This window comes from Penicillium cosmopolitanum (genome assembly GCF_028827165.1).
Source record: "Penicillium cosmopolitanum strain IBT 29677 chromosome Unknown utg000003l:1.0-3747932.0:1.0-3751027.0, whole genome shotgun sequence".
Lineage (NCBI taxonomy): Eukaryota > Fungi > Ascomycota > Eurotiomycetes > Eurotiales > Aspergillaceae > Penicillium > Penicillium cosmopolitanum.
Window position 1 is genome coordinate 1,930,620 of NW_026622673.1, and position 16,578 is coordinate 1,947,197.

At 50.5% G+C, this 16,578-nt stretch overlaps 6 protein-coding genes across 6 annotated transcripts; 3 read left to right on the forward strand and 3 right to left on the reverse strand.

Moving 5' to 3' along the window:
* Window positions 1–25: 25 nt before the first annotated feature.
* N7509_000771 (uncharacterized protein) lies at window positions 26–568 on the reverse strand (the record flags this gene model as incomplete). The annotated part of the gene is made up of 1 exon (XM_056625408.1): window positions 26–568. The coding sequence occupies one exon, from the start codon at window positions 566–568 to the stop codon at window positions 26–28; it is 543 nt and encodes a 180-aa protein (XP_056493990.1).
* Window positions 569–1,996: 1,428 nt separating this feature from the next.
* Window positions 1,997–3,303, forward strand: N7509_000772 (uncharacterized protein; the record flags this gene model as incomplete). Its single annotated transcript, XM_056625409.1, is given in 3 exon segments — window positions 1,997–2,257; window positions 2,277–2,751; window positions 2,777–3,303. 3 exon segments carry the CDS (start codon window positions 1,997–1,999, stop codon window positions 3,301–3,303), a joined length of 1,263 nt encoding a protein of 420 aa, XP_056493991.1.
* A 744-nt stretch (window positions 3,304–4,047) lies between these two features.
* N7509_000773 (putative GTPase activating protein (Gyp5)) lies at window positions 4,048–7,035 on the reverse strand (the record flags this gene model as incomplete). Its single annotated transcript, XM_056625410.1, has 6 exons — window positions 4,048–4,110; window positions 4,196–5,137; window positions 5,191–5,722; window positions 5,779–6,410; window positions 6,505–6,936; window positions 7,000–7,035. 6 exons carry the CDS (start codon window positions 7,033–7,035, stop codon window positions 4,048–4,050), a joined length of 2,637 nt encoding a protein of 878 aa, XP_056493992.1.
* A 500-nt stretch (window positions 7,036–7,535) lies between these two features.
* On the reverse strand, window positions 7,536–8,857 carry N7509_000774 (Rab geranylgeranyltransferase BET4; the record flags this gene model as incomplete). The annotated part of the gene is made up of 4 exons (XM_056625411.1): window positions 7,536–7,786; window positions 8,031–8,622; window positions 8,683–8,790; window positions 8,849–8,857. 4 exons carry the CDS (start codon window positions 8,855–8,857, stop codon window positions 7,536–7,538), a joined length of 960 nt encoding a protein of 319 aa, XP_056493993.1.
* Window positions 8,858–9,555: 698 nt separating this feature from the next.
* N7509_000775 (WD40 repeat domain-containing protein) lies at window positions 9,556–12,407 on the forward strand (the record flags this gene model as incomplete). Its single annotated transcript, XM_056625412.1, has 3 exons — window positions 9,556–9,951; window positions 9,986–10,505; window positions 10,702–12,407. The coding sequence occupies 3 exons, from the start codon at window positions 9,556–9,558 to the stop codon at window positions 12,405–12,407; spliced, it is 2,622 nt and encodes an 873-aa protein (XP_056493994.1).
* A 320-nt stretch (window positions 12,408–12,727) lies between these two features.
* On the forward strand, window positions 12,728–16,336 carry N7509_000776 (uncharacterized protein; the record flags this gene model as incomplete). Its single annotated transcript, XM_056625413.1, has 3 exons — window positions 12,728–12,818; window positions 12,877–13,027; window positions 13,075–16,336. 3 exons carry the CDS (start codon window positions 12,728–12,730, stop codon window positions 16,334–16,336), a joined length of 3,504 nt encoding a protein of 1,167 aa, XP_056493995.1.
* Window positions 16,337–16,578: the final 242 nt, after the last annotated feature.

Below are 16,578 nucleotides of genomic sequence, written 5' to 3' on the forward strand. Positions count from 1 at the left end.
TTACATGAAATATCTGGAATCAAACTCACAATAGCATCGCCGGTCCTGTCTTAGGTGTGTTGAGGTCCACCTTGCTTTTAAGGGTTGTGCGCAAGCTTTGAATGTGATCCGAAAATGGGGAATTGGTTTCAGTCCAATCCTTGTTCAATCTCATTCTGCAGCTTTGGTTGCTGGATAAAGCTCTAGTATATGGATCGGTTCCCATCTGATAGTCAAAGGACCAGATGCTAGGAATTTCCTGCGCAAGGCTGCTGACTCTTTCAGATATGGACTCTGCCCTGGAAGGGGTTTCGGAAAGCTGCTGGGGCCCTTCTGATAGATCTAGGCAAATTGCGGTTGGCGATTTAGACCGAGGAGATCGCAGCGAAACAGCCAGCTGTTGCGAATTATTATGGGATGGCTCGGAAATCTGAATTACATCGTCTTCGATTGCTCCGGATTCAAATTCCTCCAGGATATCGTTCAAATCAATGGAATACTCGTCTGGGTTTTGGTCTGGCCTCTCCGGTTTGGACCCATCGATTGAGGTAGAGACTGTCGCTGATAATGACTGCAAGTTTGCAGTCATCCTGGACAGCTTTGTGTGCACGTCTATGAGACTTTTTCGAAGCCGGCTATTCTCCTCTCGGAGTTTGCGAATCGTTTCATCGTGCGGTTCGTCATTTGAACCAGCACGGTCGCGTAGTTCCCGTAGGTGATCCGCCTGTCTGCGGCGAAAGGCTCGCTGTGCTAATCTATTACGGAGCTTTCTGCAGGCATCTTAGTTCTAAGGATTCCACCCCTCGAAACATTGTTGGTAGACGAACCGTTTCTCCACATCGATGTTTGGAGATCTATCATTCTGGGGGCTGTTGCTGGGAGCCATTCGTGGAGATGCAACCTTGCTACCTCGCATATTCTTGACGCAGTAAACTAGCTCGAGCTCGGTCACACGAGATGGATTGAGGAGAAAAGTAATTGATCAATTACTCATGGGCGCGATGGCCCTACTAAACATTGGGGAAATCGGGTCAGTCATTTGCGGGGATCCATACCGGGAATGGTTTCCCGCTCTACCATTCCCGTGTAAAATATTACAGACGGCGATAGCACGAGCAGAACATCTCCATTCGCCAAGAAGGACATGAATTCGATGAATTCGATGGAGATAAGAATTCCCAGTGTCGTCGGTGGCCTAGTTAGATCCTGTTGGGCCAGTCGGGACACGTTTTAACGAATGGCTAGTACAGGTATAAAGTAAGCAGGTCTCTCAAGATTTCGTACTACCAGTATGGGTTGCAGATACTCATGATATGCTAAGAGTCTCCACAAATTTGAAATCGACAAGATGGAACAACGCTTGGAGGGCCACTCTATATTTAAATGATTGATTATGAGGCTCTTGCGTGAAGAGCATGGCAAATGCGATAAAAGTGGAGAACAAAAGATCTCGGATCAGCCACCTGGCAGAGTGACGCAATGACAAGTGCTAAGCATGGCTCAAAACCGAATTGGAATCGACTTAGACGCACGAAGTATGGAGTAGCTCATCCATTTTTTTCCAGGTCTTAGAACTGACAGACCATCCAGGGAAATGGGCAATGGTGATTGGCCGACCAGATGCAAATTTCCCGAGAGCCGAGAATTCTCGGCTCAGCCAGTCGTCGGCTTTGAATTGTGAGGTTCGGTTCCGACTCTTCGGCTTACAACCAGCATGAAAAATCAGACAAAACAATCGGCTTTGGAAATTGTGGTCCGATTTCACGAGAATGACATCCTGCGTGATGTCTTTTTTTAATTATTTCTCTTTCTTCAATACTCTGCAATTGTCTATTCAGTGCTATCAAGTTTACTCTTTTGCTGAGCATCGAGTCCGCTTGTCGAGTACATTGATTGATCCAGTCTAGTAGGACATTCCAACCCTCGTCGGACTTAAAAATAACTTTATACTGACGTACCTGAAAACAGACTTTCAAAATCATTTGGATAAAACTCTAAGACAAAAGCAAAAACCACAATGCTTTGTCCTAATCTTTGCGGCATGGCCAGCTTGCCGGAACGGGCTCTGACCTCTGCCACTCCCAATGTCTGGATTGAGTTGGCCAACCCTAAAGACAACGTCTACACAACATCAGATGAAGTTCGCGGATATATCAAAATCGAAGTTGAGCGGGAAATTCCCCTGGAGAAGATCGACATCACACTTGAGGGAATCTCTTCTACGTCTCTAAGCCGAGCCATTGCATTCGTCCCTGGCCGAAAGGGAATCTTACCAGAAGTTCTTGCAATTACACCAGCCAACAAACGAATTGGATTATCCCAGGATTCAAACCCTGCTGCCAGGCCAGCAATATCAACTGCCATTCACTTTCGTCGTTCCCGAGCAGATTCTGCCCCAATGTTGCACCCACGAAACTCGGAATGCTGGTGTCAAGAACGCCCACCTACGTCTACCACCTACTCTCGGAACCGGACCTACTCCGTTCTGGAACCTCCGCTCTACTCCAGACGATTCCCCAGAGATGTGCCGTATTCAATATGGTGTCCGGGTCCAAATGTACGGCAAATCATCTCCCGAGCCTATCTGCGACCTCTCGCAAGATATCCGGGTGTTGCCAGCGACTGCGCAAAGCGAAAAGGCCGATGATCCCTCAGTCCTCTATATGCTCAAGGAGCAGGCTCTCACATCGGGTCTGGGCCGCCGCGAACATGGCAACTTGGAAATCTCCGCCACCAAGCCTACCCCGATCGACCTTCAAACCACCAAGACTGGTTCGACCAGCGCCACCCCCCACAGCTCTGCAGTTACATCTTCGCTTCGACCCTATCAAGAACGAACTTCCTCCTCGCCTCTCCTCTCTCAAGTGCAACCTCAACACATCAACCTTCTATGCCACCGTTCCTTGGGAAAACTACCCTACCCAAAACGACATCACCCCGCTGCAAGTCGACCGTGAAGTCTACGAGAAGACCATGTCCCTTTCCTCTCTAGACCTCTCATCTGTGAAATGGGAGAAACTCCCCTCCTTCTCCGCAATCTACCAAGGAAAGCTCAAGAACGACGACGAATCCGACGCATCATTTATCCCAAGCGAGGAGCAAATCGAGTCCTGGGATCAATGCAGCTACACGGCAACAGTGACTGTTCCAATCATCCTCCCCAGCAAGAAAGACTTCTTGCCAACATTCCACTCCTGCTCCGTATCTCGCAGTTATGCGCTTGATATTTCTCTGGGCCACCGCATGTCTTCGAGTTCTGGCCTCTGCGGCTCTAGTACGAGTTTGAGTGTGCCCGTGGAGATGGTTTATTCCGGCAAGCAGTAAATTTCTTGCTCGGGAGCTTTCTTTCATTTCGATTTTCTTTTGTTCTATACCACTTTGTTTTCGTTTCTTGTGATACCACCCATACCTACCTGTTTTATACAAAAGCGTTGCCTCGGAGGATGGATGCATACTTCTTTCTACTCGAGGCAGATCACGAATACCCCTACTACTTTCCATAGAATATCATACTAGGCATACATCATTACGAATTTTCTATCACATGATCCTTTTTTGTTGTATTCTATATTGGCTAGAACTATCGATTTCATGTTCTCCTTCTAACAAGTTAAATCGGCCTAGCTAGTACTGGTAAAGTACAATGTTGTGAGTGCTGCATATGTTGTTCAAGTTATGCATAGGTGGTCCTGAAGTCTATTTTAGGAGTGGAGATGGGCTCGAGTCCTGACCAACCCCTGTTTTTCGCCTCGGAATGTTGGTTTCAAATTTGAAAACCAGCTTACGAGCTAGTGAAAAGAAAGAGGACGGATGGAATTTGGATAGGCATTTCGAGGCGTACATGATCTACAGCAAATGCTGTATGAAAATCTTAGCAAGCTAATCGTACAGGCCAAATAGTACTAGAAGTCATTCAAGTTGAATATTACTCGTAAAGATACTCTGTCCGCCAGCGACACTGATTCAAATATACAGGGAGGGCAAGGGGAACCCAGTAGAAGGTAGAAAGAGTAAGATGAACATCGGGATAGACCAGGCTAGACCCGGAGAGGCAGGGAGGGAAAGCGGTTAATCAAGAGCTCGGCGGAGATCACTCCATTTTTGTTTAAGAGTTTCGTGATTTTCGGACATCTGAACAAAGTGAAGGAAAATTATCAGTAAGTTTTGATCTTGTTCGTTTTACAACACCAGCACCAGATCTTGGATTAATACGTACCTCGGCCCACTTCATCTTAGTAGCAACCAACTCCTTCTCCATATCCGCCATATTCTCCTCCATGGAGCGATTCTCATTTTGCACCTCGATGTTGCGCTGCATGATGCGTTCCATCTCTAGGCGGAGCTTCTCCTCCACCTCGGCGGGTTGCTTGTCCACGACGTTCTTCAGCTCGCTAACCTGCAGATTGAGGGCTTCTGTTAGGTCTCGGAGTTCCTCGTTCTCAACCTTGGCGTGGACGAGCTCAGATGCTAATTGGACGTGTTCCTTATCAGATGCTTCGGCGCGTTCTTCCAGAAGGCGAATCCGGGATGATTGCGTGGCGGTGGTGTGTCGGAGGTGTTCGAGTTCGACTTCGCGCTCCTTCTCCGTTCGTGTCTTTTCTTCCCATTCGGCTGTGTATGAATTGAGCATCTCTTTTGTGAGTGGGATGTCGCAAGCATCTTGCACGAGGATGTCTGATCGGTAAATTCCCTTATCTGCGGCGCCGGAGCTGCCGAAGAAGCCGGATTCCAAAATTGAGGATGCGGATGGTTGCTTATCAATGTACACGTCGAAGATGCGCTCCTTGAGGAACGTTGTAAGGGCGGCCATGTCTTTCATTCCCAAGAGCGTCTCTGTATTGCGGCGCATGATCGCGACGGCGAATTTGACAATGGTATTCTCAAGACCCTCTTCAAATATCAAGTCGTAGATGCGAAGGACAAGTTGCAGAGGGAAACGATAGGCGAATAGTGTTAAGAACCACTGTGTAGCGTATAATTGCGGGGGCACGCCACGACGACGGAGATGGCAGTAAAGAGCTGGTTCGAGGTCCTCCAGTAGTCGTTCAAACTGATAAAGGCTGCGATGAAGACCAGGCATGTCCGCAATGAACATTTCACGAAGGCCGTACTTATTCATCAATTTCACGAGCAGCTCAAAGGCATCGACCTCATCGTTCTGCGTTCGTAATTAGCTCAGTCCTCATGGGGAAATCGCATTTTAGTACTTACATTGAAAAGCAAAGGCATGACGATGAAGTTCATGCCCTGGGCGTATCCAACAGCTTCATCGTAAAGAGCGTAGGCTTTACATAATCCATACAGACTTTCTTGGCTTCCCTGGGAGATGAAGTACTTCGAATAGCTTGTCCGCGCACCCAAATCTCTCCGGATAGTTTTCTCCAATTTTTGCAATGCAGCAGCCTCGTCCTTGGCCTTCTTGGCGCGGGCGCTTTCACTGGCAGCCTGTTCTTTGGCCAGCCTCTCAGGGTCCATCTCCTGAGATGGACTGGGAGTGGTGCTCGTCGGTTGTGTTGCGGAGCCCGAGTTGTTAGACCGAATGGATGATCGCGATGAGGATGTTTCGGTGGTGCCGTTAATCAGGAGATCGGGTGTGCGACGGTCCTTGTCTGTTCCCCGCGCGACGAGTTCACGGTAAATATCATCCAATTCACCAGTGCGGCAATCGGACAATATTTGCCAGATGACACCTCGAATAGTTTGTGGGATACCCCGTTTGATGGCCGCATTCAGTTCCTCCGAGCTACCAATAGCCTGAGGTCCGTTATTTACCAACTGCTGCCAAAGATCCCAGTCAACAGGCGTAGAGGCGTCATTGGCGGCGCTGATCGTCGACTGAGCCCCGCCGGGGATGTTGCTCCCGGGGCGAGTGCAGGAGCGGCCAGAATGCCTTCCTCTCCTTCTTCCGGGATGATAGGCGGACTAGCTCCAGCGTGGCTAATGCTCGCGTGACCAGATCGGACGCTGCCATCATCGTTCTCGTGGCCATGGGCGTGGACCTCTTCTCGCATGCGCAGCAGCTTGAACTGGTCCTTGAGGCTGTTCCTCCGCGGCTTCTTCGAGTTGACGCTCGATGAGTCCCCATCTTCACCGTCATGGGATCGATCCAAGTTGCTTGCGAGTGTAGAAACGGAATTGGCAGTGTTTCGTCGACTGGTAGACTGGGGAGACTTGATGTCTTTGGTTCCGGTCGAGCTCCGGGAGAACCACGCAAAGGGCCCGCTTGGTTTCCGGGTGGGCGCAGGGGGCGGAGCAGGAGGAGGAGGGTTCTTGTTCACTGGAGGCGGTCCCCAAGGCAAAGATGGCAAAGCTCCAGACAAGCCCATGAGGCCTCCGCTCGGCGGGGAAGCGACATCATCCTTGGCAGGGACCGGGGGCGACTGTCTCGTTATGTCTGGGGTCGTAATGTTGGGGGCGACCGACTCATCCCCCTTGGTGTTAGTCAAGGCCACCTCGTCCAATGATGAGGTGGTTGATAGACGGTGGGAGGTGAGTAGGGGGGGACTTTTGCGGGGGACTCCTCACGGGCGTGCGGTCCCCATCTCCCAGCTCTTCGGTCTCCAGGGGTCCATCTAGCTGAGCCTGCTCATCCTTCTGGTCCTGGTTGTCACCGCCCTTTGCTTCTCCGACGGTCTCGAAGTCCACGGTGTCTTCCACGGCATCCCCTGGGCCATCTTCCACGGTGTCGTTATCTTGCTCTTCGACCTCGTCTTGATTCTTTCCCTTCTTCTTCTTGTTCTTCTTCTTATTTTTCTTAGCGCTCTTGGTTTCACCGCCGTCAGTCCCGTCGTCCTGCTGCTCGTCCTGCGATGCAGTAGGGAGAGGCGGCTTCTCCGTCGCGTCGGGAGAAGGGGCTGTACCGATAGGTGGACTGTCGGTCAATGACCTGGTTGAGGAGGATTGAGGAATTTTGACATTGAGATTCTCTGGGTGTTCGGGGGCATCATCGAAGGACTCCTATAGGGGACGGGGTAATCAGTGGACAGCACGATGAAACACGACAGCACAACACACACTCACCCCTACATAGTCGTTGCTGTTGCGATTCGACGACATGGCGAGGGAGGGATCTCATAAAATCAAAAAGCGTAACACCCCATAAGAACGAGTTTAAGGTGAGCCAGTGAAAGGTCGTGGGGGTAGGTAGAGTAGAGTAGAGAGTAGTGGAGGAGGGGAGGAATGGGACGAGGAGTTGAGTTGAGTTGACTTGCCTTGATCAACTGGAGACAAGTCAGGCACTTCCCGCGCTGATTGGCTGAGGAAGAGTGGACAACCACCAACTATAGTGGACTCACCTGTCGATCGGAACTTTGGGGAATGCAATCGACATTTGCATGGGATCGATCAAATATGCGACGTCTGATATCGATATGCAGGGGTGACATTCCTGCATGTCCGTTGGGCTGGGATTTGTCCATGCATATTGGACACGTACATGTAGACGTACATCTAGTATACTTCCCCCATTCCGCTACAAGACACTACATATCTACTAGTACTAGTATCGTACAACAGGTGATTCTGTGGACCAGCAATGATCATTGTCAATGTTTCAATTAGGTACTAGTAGCTGCTGTGATCTCGGATTGCAATGTTTTCTCCAAGTCAAGCCATCGTTGTCGCCGTAGTGGGTCCAACTGTTTCAGCTCCGAGAGCCAGCTCAGAACCTGCCTGTGATCTTCAGAGGCCATGTGGCCCGCCACTTTGGACACCAACAACGTGCATTCGATCAAGGACTGATAGATATACTTGCAATCTTCAGCCCCATCTAGCATTTCCTCGATCTCGGCAATCTCCCCCGCAAATACTGAAGTCGCTCTGACGTCCCCAGGTTCGGAGCCATGGTCCGAGCCGCCACCGCCGGATCAAAGACGCAAATCAAGTTCTGATGGTAAAACCATAATGATTGATCGTAAGGATCAATCAGGGCTTGGTGGATGAGAGCCAGCTCTGTAGTGCACGGTGAAAAAAAAAAAATTGTCAGTTTATCGTGGGGTCTCTGTCTGCTCTGGGGGAGGGTAGAAGGGAGAGAGGGAGAAGGGAACACAAACCGTCGTCCAACATAGCCCGGCGTTCCTCATCACTGGCCGATTGTTCCTCCAATAGCCGGAGAATAAGCTTGGTGCGGTAGTGCCACGCGGAAAAATTTGATAGGTTGGCACCGATCATTTTCTTTGCGTAGTCGAATTCTTGCTGGGTCATGTTTCTCGATTCTTCTTCCGAGCCCAATTGCTTCAAGGTCTCCACGACGAGCCGTCGGTATCCCCAACCGTGGAAATTGCGACTGTCGAGAGTCAACATTTTGCCCACCAATCCCAGCTCTTCCTGCCAGAACCGACGGGCGACGGGCTGGGGCAGTAGTCGCCGAGCTTCATCCAGTAACCAGAGGCGATAATTCCAAATCCAATAACATTTGGGGAAGCTCCTCAGCAGGGGGATGAGGAACATCAGATCATCCTTGATCAGTTGGACAATCGACTCGGCCGCACTCTCCGCGGAATCTCCCGCATCTCCCCCTGCTGTGGAGAATTGATGCCGAATGGCCTGTCGCCGGTAGTTCCAGACAGTGTAATATTCTGGGTTGCGACTGAGCAAATCGCAGATCTGCCTCAATGTCTCGGTAGAATACTCTTGTGCGGCCACCTAGCCCGGTCAACATTCCAATCCCAAGTAAAGTATCATGGGTCACGATAAGTACCCCACCTTTTCAGATACAGAGTTTTCGAGAGATTTGTACTCTTCAATTTGCTTCAACTCTCGTTCGTGCTCTTCTGGAGTCTTCTCCACTGGTTTGAAGCGGCGGACGCCATGCTGTCAAATGATGTCAGCCGAGTCGAATGGCCGATAGGGACAGGTCTGTTTCACTCACACTCGCCATGATTATGGATTAATGTGAGAGTCAATGTGAATCTATGAGGGTATACTAAAAGGCAACACCAAGAAGAACGCAAGTTGGAGTTGCCTCGAAGGCGGCGGGTACGGCAGTCGATAGCCGCCACTTTGCAATGATTATGTAATTCATTTTTGACCGGCGGCCAATTGTACTAGTACTACTGACTAGTAGCAAATAGTACTATTTATCTACTACAGGGAATGACAATGCATACATATATATTGTATACCCTATATCAAGCCATCACCTAATTACTTTCGGTATACAGAAAAGTTGCGCTCAGTAACTACCATTCGCTACTTTGTATACTTTATATATTTAGTAGCCATTGCCCCCTCCCTTTTCGTATACAAAAAGTAGCGCTCGGTGGCCATCACCCACTTGCTTTGGGTATACAAGAAACAGTGTACTACGTAGCTTATCAATAAGCATTTGCCATTCTTTCGAGCGCAACCACGCTTGTAAATAAAAGAGTGAAGATGATCACCTACGGGGAAACCGCGATGGTTGGATCACGTAAGCAGGAATCCACTATCAAACACCCATGACAACTGCACTTCATCCAGTCAACACTTACCAACAGACTTGCCTTCATTCAGAGTGGAGGTCTCTTGGGCACACTGATACTCATTCTTTTTTGTCGTTGAAATATAATTATCGCGTGGCTGTTTTTACCCCGAACAATGGTCGATTCGCGATGCCATTCCTTCGAGGATATTCCCTCAATTCGCAACCACCGTGCTTCACTGACGTGTTCATCTCAATCTGAATCTTCAGACGATGGAATACTAACTGGACTAACCGCATGTTTTGCAACGATCAACCTTACGCTTCATGAACTGCACAATACCTCTCAAATATCACTGACCCACCTTCCAGCGGACAACCGTCCCAATACTCCCCATCCACTACTCAAGGAAAACAGAATTACAACCCCCAGCTCTCCTGAACGCGGTCGAACGAGGAACAGAGTATCTCCAAATGGCGATGTGCCTCGTGGAGCCTTTCGCAGTCCTTCATCTCCTGATCGGTTCATCCCAAAACGGGAGTATATGGATCCTCCCTCAACGCCGTTCCGTGTGAACAAACATCCACATCTACTTTCCCCTCGAGAAAGATTTCTGCGGAGACGTGCTCCTGGGCATGACCCTTTTCTTCCAGTGGCTCGCCGACCTCCAAATTTCCCGGGGCAGAAATCAATTCCTACTCGTCTCCGCCAGCGGCCTCATCAGCGACCTGGTCTCAGTCACAGGGTCAATGTTCCTGGGAGGCGATCGGACTGATTTCTTGAGACAAGTCAGCTCTGGCTCTGTCTGGGGTGTCGGTGGTATCTTGGCTATTCCAGCGGATTCCTCGGCGACGGTGTCAAATGGTTCACGGAATGATGCAGGAAGAGGGACCATGGCACCGAACTACGTTGCCAGATTCCTTCCCAGAAGGACTGCCGCTGATGACCATAACAAGCACGAGTCGCGACTTGCCCTTGCATTGGACATTGACCCCACAGGAAGACTCCTTGAGACTTCTGTTGCATGTACGGAAAACCACCTTCGCCCAACATCGAAGGATCATGAGCGGTATGCACCTTTCGTATGGAAGGATAATGCTTGGAAGAAGGCCGAGAAAGACAATTGTAAGTTCGCATTGTCGGCGTCTTGTCATCTGTGCGTGACTAGCGCTTTACACTTTGGTCTTTGGGGGTGCGGCCGGATTTTTTCTATTGGGAACATATATATGAGATCTAAACCTACGTCAACTTCACAGGTTATGCTCCATGCCATTCACAGATTCATCTGTGGCATCAACTGATTTCCGGGTTTGATAAACAGGGCCGCCCACTCGAGTCCGACGACCGGAAATTGTTCCGCCCAAGCCTTTCCGTATCTTGGATGCGCCTTTTCTTCGTGACGACTTTTATTGCTCGACCCTGGCCTACTCATTCACCTCAGGAATTCTTGCCGTTGGCCTCGCGCAATTCGTTTACCTATGGTCAGAAGGCATTTCTGTGAACCATCCCCCGTTTGGCGATGTTCACCCATCAAACTATGTGACATCTCTGTCGTTCTCATCTGAGAGTGGTGGTCGAAGCATCTTGGCGGTCGGTCGCCAATCTGGTCAATTGACGCTCTGGAGCGTTTTTGATAGTACGGTCCGCTTCGAGCTCAGTCATCCTTACAGCATCTCGTGCGTGACATTCAATTCTCGGACTAAACGCCGCAGCTCTGGACGATTTCCCGGCTTGGAGGTTGACGCAGAAGAGCTCGTGGTTGGTGACGAGATGGGAAATGTGTGGTATTACTCGGTCGAATGGCCAGTCATTCAAAATAAGTGGAGCTGGACCGGTTCCATGACACTACTGGCCAAGATTATCGCCCATACCCAGCAAGTTTGCGGTCTGGCATGGTCCCCTGATCAGCGATATCTAGCTACTGGTGGCAATGACAATGTTTGTCTGCTCTTCGATCTCCAGGAACTTATCCCTGCACCCGTTCTCAACCACTCAGCATATAGTCCTGCCTCTTCAAGTCTGGGCAGTTCTCCGGATTCAATGACCTTCCACGCATTCCCATGCCTGAATATCAGAAACACTCCAGGCATCAATTGGGGGATACTGCGATTGTTCAACAGGGAGCACGTCGTCAACCAACTCTTACCTTCGCGGGCACATCCCCCAACGATCAGAATCTCCGCAGCATCTCCAGTCCTTAGCAATTTGGGAACCCTCATCTCGGGACTCGGAAAAACGGTGATCATTCCACCAAACCGTCAGAAGTATCGCTTACAACATGGCGCAGCAGTAAAGGCAATTGCCTTTGCGCCCTGGCAACCAACACTACTCGCAACCGGAGGGGGATCCAACGACCGGGCAATCCACTTTTTCCACTCCAGAACCGGAGTCTGCCTAGCAACAATCAACGTATTTGCACAAGTAACGAGTCTCATCTGGAGTCAAACCCGGCGTGAAATAGCCGCAACCTTCGGATACGCCCAACCAGAACATCCTTTCCGAATCGCAGTTTTCGCCTGGCCAAGCTGTGCACAAGTTGCAGTTATCCCCTGGGGACCGTACGGAAGCAGTTGGGACGGACATGAGCGCGACGTCCCGAGTTACGACTGCGGGCGAGCTTTATGCGCTGTTGGATATCCTGGCCGGAAATCTCGCCTTTCGATTCCTGCTAAGGAAGATGATAGCAGCATTATTGGCGAAACATCTTCTTCATACGCCGCTTCTCCTAGGTCTTCTACATCAAACGGCCCACAGTCCTCCTCGGCAAGTGGAAGTCAAGCAGACTTCCCGGCCAGGAGAGACCGGATGACAGTTCAGCCAAAGGAAAAAGAAGGCGGGATGTGGTGCACACGAACGATCGAGGAGGGATGTATTATTGTCGCATCGAGTGATCAGACTGTTAAGTTCCATGAGATTTGGACTGGGTGTCGAACGAGCGTTGGGTCGGCTAGTGGGTTGTTTGGGGGTAGTGATATCCTAGAGAGTATGGAGGGTATTGAGAAATCCGGCAGTGAAGTCATTCGCTAGATTGGAAGCTCGCTTTCCTTCCTTTTTTGGGTGTTTGGTTTGCACTATCTTTATTTGTTTGTGGTAGCCTTCGAAAGACTTGTATAGAATGGTGATTATCTTTAGGTTCAATACTATCGGTATACTTATATGGGTGTTCTGGCTCGAGTTCTAGAAAGGTGCCGTTCCCACCCCACAGGGCCTGCCAATCTTAGTTTGACCCCGTGTCTTAGCGCCGTACGGTCACCTGATTATGAAGCTCGGGATGTGCCCCTCCTTAAGCTAGGTGGTGAGACCACGGCCCTTCGAATAAAGTTTATACGACGCAAATTCACTTGATCATGGCATCGATAGCATTCCGTGGCACCAACCATGGGCTCCAGATCGGAGATAACCATGGCTCGATCAACGCAGAATTCCACCTGCCGCCGGGTATGTCAGGAACTAGACAAGATTACTGTCACTGACTAACCACCGTTTCCCAGCTTAGAGCGACCGGAAACCCCGCCTAGCCCTCTATCAACTGTCCCATTCCCACGCGATCCGCACTTTGTCAGTCGCGACACACTGCTCCATCAGATTCACGAGAGAAGCTCGGTCCCAGGGTCGAGGATAGCTCTTGTCGGCCTCGGCGGTGTCGGGTCAGTGCAGAGCAGCCAGTGCTTGGTTTATTGCTGACAGCTAAAAGGAAATCTCAACTAGCCATCGAATACTCCTACCAGATCCGAGCTCAATCGCCAGCGACATGGGTTTTCTGGGTCCAAGCGAGTAACGCGGCCCGATTTCAGCAAAGTTTCCGCGACATAGCTGACCAGGTTAAGCTTCCTGGGCGTTGGGATCTCAACGTCAATATATTTAAACTAGTTGAAGGCTGGCTCCAGCATGAGAAGAGAGGCAAATGGGTTCTAATCCTTGATAATATCGATGATGAAGAGTTCCTTCGCGGGCCCCCGTCGACGAGTCAGCTGGCCCAGATGAATGATCAGAATAACGCCCCGACGAAGCCACTATTCGAATACCTCCCTCAAAGCCTGCATGGATCTCTCATTATCACAGGTCGGAGCAGAGAGATTGCGTTAAAATTGGTCAATCATAGAGACCTTATTGAAGTCAACAGGATGGAAAAGCCCGAGGCACTGGAGCTTCTCCAAAGAAAGCTTGAAGTGCCAGGGGAAACCGAAGAGAACCGACAGTTAGTAGAAGAGCTTGAGTTTATACCGCTAGCGATCGTACAGGCCGCTAGCTATATTCGAAATCGGGCGCCTCGCTATTCGGTATCACAATACCTAGGAGACTTCCAAAGGAGCGACCGTGAAGCGACACGGCTTCTGAAAAAAGAGGCAGGCCATCTCTACCGGGACTGGGAAGCAAAGAATTCGATTTTAATGACGTGGCAAATATCTTTCGATTATATACGTCAGACAAAGCCATCTGCGGCTGAGTTACTTTCTCTCATGAGTTTTTTCGATCGGCAAGGAATACCAGAGAGCCTTATACGGCACCAACCGAAGGACAACCATACATCAAGTTCAGAGCTTCTGAACGACTCAAGTGACGGGGAGACATCTGAATCCGATGTAGGCCCTGATTTTGAAGATGATATTATGACACTGAGGGATTATTCATTTATATCTGTCAATGAGAACAGCGCTTTCTTTACGATCCACCGGCTAGTGCAAGTGACTACGCATGCGTGGTTAAAATCTCATGGACAATTAGTCCAATGGCGGGAGAAATTCATTAGCAACCTATGTGAAGCGTTCCCCACCGGTAAATACGAAAACTGGGAGAGATGCAGGTCACTGTTTCCTCATGTCAAATCTGCAATGTCACAACGGCCAGCATCACGTGAGTGTCTACAACGGTGGGCTGCATTGCTTTATAGAGGTGCATGGTATGCGTCAGAATGCGGTAACATCGCAGACGTAAGAGAAATGGCATCAAAATCAAGAGAGCAAAGGATAAAAATATTAGGCGAAGAACATCAAGAAGCCCTTGCTAGCACTGCGATGTTAGCGAGAGGATATTCGCTCGAAGGACGGTGGCAAGAGGCCGAGCAGCTGGAGGTGCAGGTGATGGAGACTCGCAAGGTGAAGCTCGGCGAGGACCATCCCCATACGCTGACGAGTATGGCCAACCTCGCGTCGACATACTCGGACCAGGGCCGGTGGAAAGAGGCCGAGCAACTCGAGGTACAAGTAGTAGAGACGAGCAAGGCGAAGCTCGGCAAGGACCATAACTCTACGCTGACGAGTATGGCCAACCTAGCGTCGACATACCGGAGTCAGGGCCGGTGGAAAGAGGCCGAACAGCTACAGGTGCAGGTGATGGAGATAAGCCAGAGGAGGCTCGGCGAAGACCATCCTAATACGCTGAAAATCATAGCTAACCTGGCATCGACATACCGGGAGCAAAACCAGTGGGAAGAGGCTGAGCGGCTTGAGTTACAGGTGATAGAGGCTTACCAGGCAAAGCTCGGCGAGGACCATCCTTACACGCTGACGAGTGTGGCCAACCTCGCGTTGACATACTCAGACTGGGGCCGGTGGAAAGAGGCTGAGCGGCTCGAGGTGCAAGTAATGGAGGCTCACCAGGCAAAGCTCGACAAGGACCATCTTTATACGCTGACGAGTATGGCCAACCTCGCGACGACGTACCGGAAGCAGGGCTGGTGGGAAGAGGCCGAGCAGCTCGAGGTTCAGGTGATGGAGACTCATAAGACGAAGCTCGGCGAGGATCATCCCTATACGCTGACGAGTATGGCCAACCTAGCGTCGACATACCAGAGTCAGGGCCGGTGGGAAGAGGCCGAGCAGCTTAAGGTTCAGGTGATGGAGACTCGCAAGGCGAAGCTCGGCGAGGACCATCCTTATACTCTGATGAGTATGGCCAACCTAGCGTCGATATACCAGAGTCAGGGCCGGTGGGAAGAGGCCGAGCAGCTCGAGGTGCAGGTGATGGAGACTCGCATGATAAAGCTCGGCGAGGACCATCCCGATACTCTGACGGTTATAGCCAAGCTCGCGTTAACGTACTTGAACCAGGGCCGGTGGAAAGAGGCCGAGCAGCTCAATATACTAGTGATGGAGACTCGTAAGGCGAAGCTTGGCGAGGACCATCCCGATACTCTAAGGGTTAAGGCCAACCTGGCATCGACATACCAGGACCAGGGCCGGTGGGAAGAGGCTGAGAAGCTTAAGGTGCAGGTGATGGAGGCGTGCAAGACGAAGCTCGGCGAGGACCATCCTGATACACTTACGATTATGGCCACCCTGGCATCGACGTATCAGAGTCAGGGCCGATGGGAAGAGGCCGAGCAGCTCGAAGTGCAGGTGATGGAGTCTCGCAAGACGAAGCTCGGCGAGGACCATCCCGATACGCTTACAATTATAGCTAACCTAGCATCAACGTACTTAAACCAGGGCCGGTGGAAAGAGGCTGAGCAGCTCAACGTACAAGTGATGGAGACTCGCAAGGCGAAGCTTGGCGAGGACCATCCCGATACGCTGACGAGTATGGGCAACCTAGCGTCGACATACCAGAGTCAGGGCCGGTGGGAAGAGGCCGAGCAGCTTGAGGTTCGGGTGATGGAGACTCGCAAGGCGAAGCTCGGCGAGGACCATCCCCATACGCTGACGAGTATGGCCAACCTAGCATTGACGTACTGGAACCAGGGCCGGTGGGAGGAGGCCGAGCAGCTCGAGATGCAGGTGATGAAGACTCGCAAGACGAAGCTCGGCGAGGATCATCCCGACACGCTGATCAGTATGGCGAATCTCGCTTTCACCTGGAAATCTTCCGCTCACGATGCCGAAGCCATCAATTTGCTACGAGAGTGCTTAACCAAGCAGAAGCAAACACTCGGCCAAAACCATCCCACTACTTTATCTAATTCTGAAACATTGTTAGAATGGGAAACGGAAGTGACACGGGAGACTGAAGGGGAATAGAAAACGGATGAGGAGTGGGAAACCGGCAGGGAATAGTAAAGGAGGCGCATATGGATGCGTAGATCATACTAGGAATTTATGTTATTTTCTGCCTCATGTGTATTTCCCAAAGCAGTGTCTCCTCACAAATTGACTTGGTACACACTTTTCGAAGGGAATTGACCTCATCGTTCTATTAAACTTCTAACAAAATAATGAAACAAGTAAATGGAAACGTCATCAACAAGCTCAAAGAGGCCACA